The sequence below is a fragment of the Contarinia nasturtii genome, unplaced genomic scaffold, assembly GCF_009176525.2.
Source record: "Contarinia nasturtii isolate CC-2019 unplaced genomic scaffold, AAFC_CNas_1.1 Cnas_scaffold_1471, whole genome shotgun sequence".
Taxonomy (NCBI): domain Eukaryota; kingdom Metazoa; phylum Arthropoda; class Insecta; order Diptera; family Cecidomyiidae; genus Contarinia; species Contarinia nasturtii.
Window position 1 is genome coordinate 1 of NW_022198807.1, and position 7,188 is coordinate 7,188.

Genomic DNA, 7,188 nt, shown 5'->3' on the forward strand with positions numbered 1-7,188 from the left:
AGAATATTATGTCAAATTAAACGGAATCTAGTGTACTGTAAAAGGAACAAAAGACTCAATAAAATAGGTTGCAATGTGTTGAAACAAAACATGCACAGTGCATTCCGCAGAGTTATGAATTAAATGCGCTTTTGAATTCGAGATCATTTTTTTTTCAAACACATTTCTGGTTTTGCTGCGTGTGAAATACCAAATGTATAACTTTTTCTTTCATTCATTCTTTGTTCGACGGCGATCGAGATTTAGGAGATTTATTTTTGGCTTAACTGCTTACCTATTGAAAATAGAATTTTGCTAAAATATAAAAATATCTCAATAAATTTCAGTTGATAACCTTGTCCTTCATTTGGCGCCAAAGAAATTGAAAAGAAATTCAGGCTAATTGCCCTTTTTATGTACCATTTCTTTCCCTTTTCGTGTAGAAGCATTTCCTTGAAATGCATAAAAATATAATTTAGCGCTGAGATTAATGCATTACTCTAATAACTTTATTTTATGATCGAAACTAATTTGGCCACAGACTCTCGGTCGTTTTCAAAGTGTCTTATTTCAAATGTATACAAAAATGAACGAAACAAAAAATACGGTAAAATCGATTCTTACGATGTGTGGTTTACGCCAACGTAAAAACATGAACCTTGATTTTGGCGCATTTTTAAAGCTTACATAAACCTTTTTTTTTTTTCATTGAGCATAATTATTTTTTTTTCTTTCACTCGTACTATGACTACAACTATGTGTTTATTTAAATGGTATAGTGCATTATAGACGCTCCCACAAATCGTTCAGAGTTCAATCAACACAGTCGGCCAAAGCATAAATCATGCACCGAATCGGATTGGAGCCACAGCGATAAGATAGCACTCGGGCACCCAATGCAAAATAACAAGAACGTACAGATGTGCGTGTGTGTATTCCATATGGCAAAAAGTGACGTCATCGTAGTTTTTTTTAACTTGTATATATGCTTTCAAAGCGTGTGCGTTCACACATACACAAAAAATAATTCAATGTTGATGTTTATGGTATGCCCATTCTCATTTGGCAAATGATGTGATATTTTCTGCTGACTTTTATAGCTCTTTTCTAATTAAATCGACAACTAAAATCGACAACTCTCTTCTGCGGGCGACTCACTTACAAGCTAGGCAAACTACAAAGGTTTCTGTGCACACGTTCTGAACGTATATATTCATTTTGAGAAGGGCAAGAGAGCGAGAGAAAGAAGAAATTTTGTTGTTGTCTGTTCAAACATATTGCCGACGAACAAACACATTTTGCTCGATTGCAATTTAAAGACAGAAAATCATTCATCTCTCATCACAAAGAGAAACATTTTCTAAGTGTATTCACTTGCAACATATCCAAAAGCCAATTTTGTATGAACAAGACTCGTCGAGCGTCGTGTGTAATTCATAACACTCGTCAAATATTTGATCGTAAGTTGAGATGTTCTTAGCAGCTTAAATGCCAGCTCGTGTTTTTTTTTCGTTCTATTTGACATAAAAGAGAAAGCAAAAAACCAGAAAATTAATAGAGAAAATGATGTGTGTTTCGTCTTTGATTAGAGACTTTGTTGTTTGAAAGCCCACGTAAGCTCATTTTCTATGCAAACAATTCATTCCAAATGAGGCAAGGGAATAAAATGCCGTCCAATTGAGAAAAATTGATTACGAATTTTAATGCAGCAAAACTGCTGTAGGTAGTTTAATGTTACGTTTCGAAGTTATATCACTTTTGGGTGCATGATATACTCGTGAAATTCTCTTTATATGACACGAGTATGAGACGATTTAATCTTTGAAACGACAAACATATTGCCTATTTTTCATAATTAAATCGGCCAAATTAGGGCAAATGCTATCACTAATTCGGCTATTTTGAATGTTTTTCGTCTCGGTGAGAACGAAAAGACATACAAAATCACAACGCAATAAGATACCCATTCCCTTCAATCTTTTGAACGCACAAACTATAGAAATAGCATATATACAGTCTTTTTTTTTCATGGAAAAAATCAACATCTGGCATTTTAGTGTTCATTTATCGGTGGCGGTTGTTTATCTTGTTCTCTGTTTGCATTCGTGTTTCTTCATATGCCGCATGTATATATGTATGATTCGAGTATGTTTTCGTATTTTGTGCGTACGGTGCGACAATATATACTATACCATTTAATGAATGACTTGGAAAAAAGTATATGCATTCAATAGAAAGAAATATCAAATATTTGTCGACAATCGCTTAAATATTTAATTTCTTGTTCAATTCAATTTTGTGCCTTTTCATTTTGACTTTTTAGAGCTATTTTGTAACGGACTATGACCCAACCATTGAAGACAGTTACACAAAACAGTGTGTTATCGATGACGTGCCCGCCAAATTGGACAGTAAGTCAAAGTCATTAATTATTGTGTAATAATTTCATTCTAAAAATTGAAAAAAAAAAACAATTAAAAAATGTTTTATGTCTCTCTGTGCTCCCCAAGAGAAAATGAACTACGATGAAAGGGAATCAATTGAAAATGAGATTGCGTGCCCGTATATATTCAATAAAATCAATAAATTTCATTGTATTACATTGTAAATTTTCTTTCTTTTTCATATACACGCACCATATGCGATTGCTACATGAATGCGGGCCACAAAATCGAACGCGTTCATTTTCATATTTCCATTTCATGCCGCTTTTTTATTGATTTCTATTTTTATCAACTAAAAATGTTTATTTCTCTTTTTACACAAACACACACACATATACATACAGTCCTCGATACAGCTGGCCAAGAGGAATTTAGTGCGATGCGTGAGCAATATATGCGTTCGGGCGAAGGATTTTTGCTTGTTTATTCGCTAACGGATCACAACAGTTTTGCCGAAATCAGTAAATTTCAGAAACAAATTCTACGTGTGAAGGACAGAGATGAATTCCCTATGTTGCTGGTTGGAAATAAATCAGATTTGGAACATCAGCGTCGGGTAAATTAAACAGCAACTCAATTAAACATGATAGGCAACTAATAAATCGTTTTTATGTTTTTCCTTAAAAAAAGGTGTCATTGGAAGAAGCGCAACAGTTCAGGTTTGTGTTTAATTTCATCTGAATCTGTTTTTTATCACCGCATCGAATTACTATAATGTCCGTCTATTTTTACAGTTGTTCCGTGGGAATGCCGTATATTGAATGCAGTGCAAAGTTACGCATCAATGTGGACCAAGCATTTCATGAGCTCGTCCGTATCATTCGGAAGTTCCAAATAGCCGAACGACCCTACATCGAAGATACTTATAAGCGTAAATCGAAGAAGAAGTGTTGCATTTTATAGAAGTAAAACGGAGAAGCAAAGTGGCCAAGGATTGACGCGACCGATTTCAATCAATTCCGAATTACGTCTCATCCTCATTACTACACTACACAAACACTTCTACCAACGTTTTCATACCATTTACCACATATTCACATTGATTTTTGCAATGAGATTCTTTTTTATATATCGAACGGTTCCCAGTGCCTTTTATATTTTCGTTTCACCCTTTGTTTCGGATGTATAGATTTTTTTTAATTTTTTTTATTTTGTTTGATGTTTTTAAAACTACTTAAATAATTTATTTAAACGTAAACGACTGAGAAGACCATTCTTTTCAATGCAACGGAGTAACTTAATTCGATTGAACACGTATTTTTTTATATTTTGATGACTGTATTGTTTTTTTTTTATGAGCTGTTATTTTTAATTTTTCTACATGCACTTCACACACGAAAATTGCGTTTCATAAAATTAAGTCAAATTAAAAAAGTGCCTTTTTTAAATTATTTTTTTTTGTATTTTTTCACACTTTTATCTAAAATGTTACAAATAAATTTGATGATTAGATTTATGAAATATCAAAATATTTGTACGTGTGCAATTTGAATTATCACAATGACTAAAAATAGCCATTTCAATTACAAATTCCATATCAACAGTAACACATCAGCTTTATTCACGATTTCGTGCAATTCTTTTTTAAAAAAGATGTTACATAATGAGAAATAGTATGTGTCAAATCGGATGTAAAAAAAAAGAAAGTATTTTATAACATTTACACTTTAGAACAAATAACTACTATATAGAAACTCTGCCAAATTCTCAAATCAAAGCATGTAAATTTGCTTCGCCATTTCACAGAAATAGATCTGACAAACTATAAACAAATAAAAAAAATTACAATATTAAAAGTACTAAACCAAAACTATTTGCATTTTTTCTCTTCTTTTTCTTCAATGGAATAAAACATACAATTTCCGCGTATGCCAGTCACATCAATAAATTTATTATTGTTGATGAAAAAGTTGTTTAATTGCAATAAAATCGAAAATAATGACGTTTTTTAATTACACAGCAGATCAGTTTACTTGTTGCCTTCGGCTTGGGAAAAAAATTGAATATGAATTGAAAAAAGTAAGTAATGACTTGAATCATATGATAAATGAACATCACTGAATCAATAAATGGTTTGTAATTGCCATTCAAGCGCTTCCAAATCGATATACTAAATCTTTCAGGTTGGCATTGTTGTTATTGTGAGCTGAAGTTTCCGAACTACTTATATCCAATGATCATCTGCTTAATTGAGGGCTACGTTTACCTGTTCCCTATCCAAATTAGAAATTTTACCACTTTATAATTGTCCATCGAATATATTATGACGTAATAAATTACATTCATATGGTATCAGAAGCAAATATTTTGTGGAAATTTTCGTTTTTGCGTTGTCTTGGTTGCCACACATGTCAATTAATTAAGCAGTCTGATTATCGAAGTAAAGCCAAACATGTTGCAAAACATTCATTTAAGACGTATTTTCTTCGACAAATCAATTGAAGACTTTGAATTTCTATCAATTTTTCATTATTGGCGTTAACACAAGAGACCTCCAGGGATGAGCTCCAGCACATATACACATAGTTGAATGCGATGTAATCCAAATATCAAATCAAGTTATATATAATTGTACAATAGATTCTAAGAACATACTATTACATTAGTTCTAATGATAAATATTCGCATAAAAAAAGGGAAATAAAGAATGCATTTTCAAAGCAGATTGTGTTTTATTGATATAATGTTTTCCACAAAACACATTTAGATAATAGCAAAAGTGTATTTTTTCACAATATTTTGAGCCACATACAGCTATTATGCATCATTTAAAATCAAAAAAGTTTGAAAAATGTATACGAGCTCACCAGTGTATTGCACCGCGCTGCTGCCATCCACAGCATATTAAAATATCTTGCTGAGAATGCGTCGTCCGTCGCATGCGAATGTATGTAGCAGTTTATACATCACAGCGAACAAGAATGCATGCATTGTTCTATTCACGTTTATGTGACTCAAAACATTCAAACGAATGTATAGAGAACAATGCATGTATTGTTCTTCGCTGTGATGTAAAAACTGCTACGTACGTTCGCATGAGACGGACGACGCATTCTCAGCAAGATATTTTAATATGCTGTGGATGGCAGCAGCGCTGAGCAATACTCTGGAGCTCACTAACAGATATATCTATTCTTAAAATAGAATATTGGACGTTTTCTTACTAGCTAAAGCTACGACAATTAGGCATATGAATCGTTGCGGCGAAAGAGTAGCTCTTATTTTTCTCCAAATAATACTGCAACATAAAGTTTTTTATGAATAGTTTATTTGTTGTATTACAACAAATAAACCGTGTGAAAAAAACTTCATGTTGCAGTATTATTTGGAGAAAAATAAGAGCTACTGTTTCGCCGTAACGATTCATTTATTGTTTTAAACAAAAGACTTCAAAACACTTCACAATATGAAAGACAATAATTAAGATTATGTTTTTTTTTCTTGGGAGTATCGTTTACCTAAAAAAGCTGTTGCACATGTTGAAGCAATGAGAAAATGGTTTCTAAAATATTCAATTGTCACGAAATAGACGAGGATATCTTTGAGCTGAAGCTATTTTAACGACAACTTGGATCAATTTTTAAGTGAAATGAGAAAAAGCAAGGCAAATTTTGTCACTATCGAAACTATAAGTTTGCATGCTGTTGCACTAAATTATTTCAAAATGGTTTTTTTCTAAAAATAAAAATCAAAATTTACGCCTATGCCAATCACACCAATGAATTTTTATTTTTTTAAATGTTGCATAAAGTTGCTATGAAATCGAAAACAAATTACATTTTATATTTTCACTTGAATTTTGAAAATTAAAATATCCATTTCTACATTTTTAGTTTCCACTTTATATTTGTTGTCATTTGAAGGGGGGCAATCAGTTGGATTCCTTTTCTCTTTTATTTTTGTGCGCAGTCATCCAATTTTTCAGCTTCGGCCTGTAGAAAAATCAGAAATTAAGTCGAGAACAAAAAAAATGATATAAATTAAGTCCAAAAGGATAGAATTACCGAAATCATGCGATAAATGTTCATCAAAGACTCAATCGATGGTTTGCAATTGTTGAGATTCAAATTGCGTGCTGTTCCAAAGCGGTATGCTGTATCTCCAATGTTGTTGTCATTATTATTGTTGAGATTTGAAGTTGCCGAATTACCGATATCCAGTTGATTGGGAGCACTTCTTTTACCCCAATTTGGACTAAAAGTGAGCTGGGGGTTTGTAGCATTCGATTGAAACATCAACGATCATTCGAAAGAAGAACAAGAGAAAAAACGAACCACATTAACATAAGTCATACAAAATTGTAATTGAATGTTAGTTTGTCATAGAAAACTGTATTTCAAATTTATCTTTCTCACTCTAATGTCGATACACATAAAAAGAAACAAACACTTTTCATTTTAATTTCCGTTAAACAAACAGAGAATTTTTGTTTTCCCTTTTCGGATTGATTCAAACAAATATTCATCGAAATCTTTTTCACAATTTTCTTGCATTACCTGAGCAAAACAACTATTTAACAGTACAATCGCGAGAATGACAACGAAAACTTGTGCGATATGTGAGGCCATTCTTTAGGCTTGAACGGTTGATCTCTATCTGATTGCAGATATGAGATTTTGCTACAAATTTATAGTTGTGCATTACATGTACGTGATTGGCGACATCACATTTTTATGGTATCAAGCGTAAAACTCGTCTCAAATATAAATGTCGTCTATCGTGCGTCGCCACATGTTTTCGAAGCCAAATTAAATGAAGACTTTGA

The 7,188-nt window shown here is 32.4% G+C and overlaps 2 protein-coding genes across 2 annotated transcripts; one reads left to right on the forward strand and one right to left on the reverse strand.

Moving 5' to 3' along the window:
- Window positions 1–2,302: 2,302 nt before the first annotated feature.
- LOC116346228 (ras-like protein 2) lies at window positions 2,303–4,233 on the forward strand (the record flags this gene model as incomplete). Its single annotated transcript, XM_031776159.1, has 4 exons — window positions 2,303–2,390; window positions 2,768–2,979; window positions 3,054–3,082; window positions 3,158–4,233. Coding segments are annotated over 4 exons (498 nt in total), but the record flags the coding sequence as incomplete, so codon positions are not given.
- A 1,912-nt stretch (window positions 4,234–6,145) lies between these two features.
- Window positions 6,146–7,023, reverse strand: LOC116346227 (adipokinetic hormone). Its single transcript, XM_031776158.1, has 3 exons — window positions 6,920–7,023; window positions 6,428–6,628; window positions 6,146–6,355 (listed from the first exon to the last, which is right to left on the reverse strand). Exons 1-3 carry the CDS (start codon window positions 6,989–6,991, stop codon window positions 6,317–6,319), a joined length of 312 nt encoding a protein of 103 aa, XP_031632018.1. The 5' UTR covers window positions 6,992–7,023; the 3' UTR covers window positions 6,146–6,316.
- Window positions 7,024–7,188: the final 165 nt, after the last annotated feature.

Coding starts and splice junctions, on each gene's coding strand:
- LOC116346227 (XM_031776158.1), bottom strand. CDS start 6,991: ATGGCCTCACATATCGCACAAGTTTTCGTTGTCATTCTCGCGATTGTA. Junction 6,629..6,919: donor TAAATAGTTGTTTTGCTCAG/GTAATGCAAGAA, acceptor ACAAACCCCCAG/CTCACTTTTAGTCCAAATTG. Junction 6,356..6,427: donor ACATTTATCGCATGATTTCG/GTAATTCTATCC, acceptor ATTTTTCTACAG/GCCGAAGCTGAAAAATTGGA.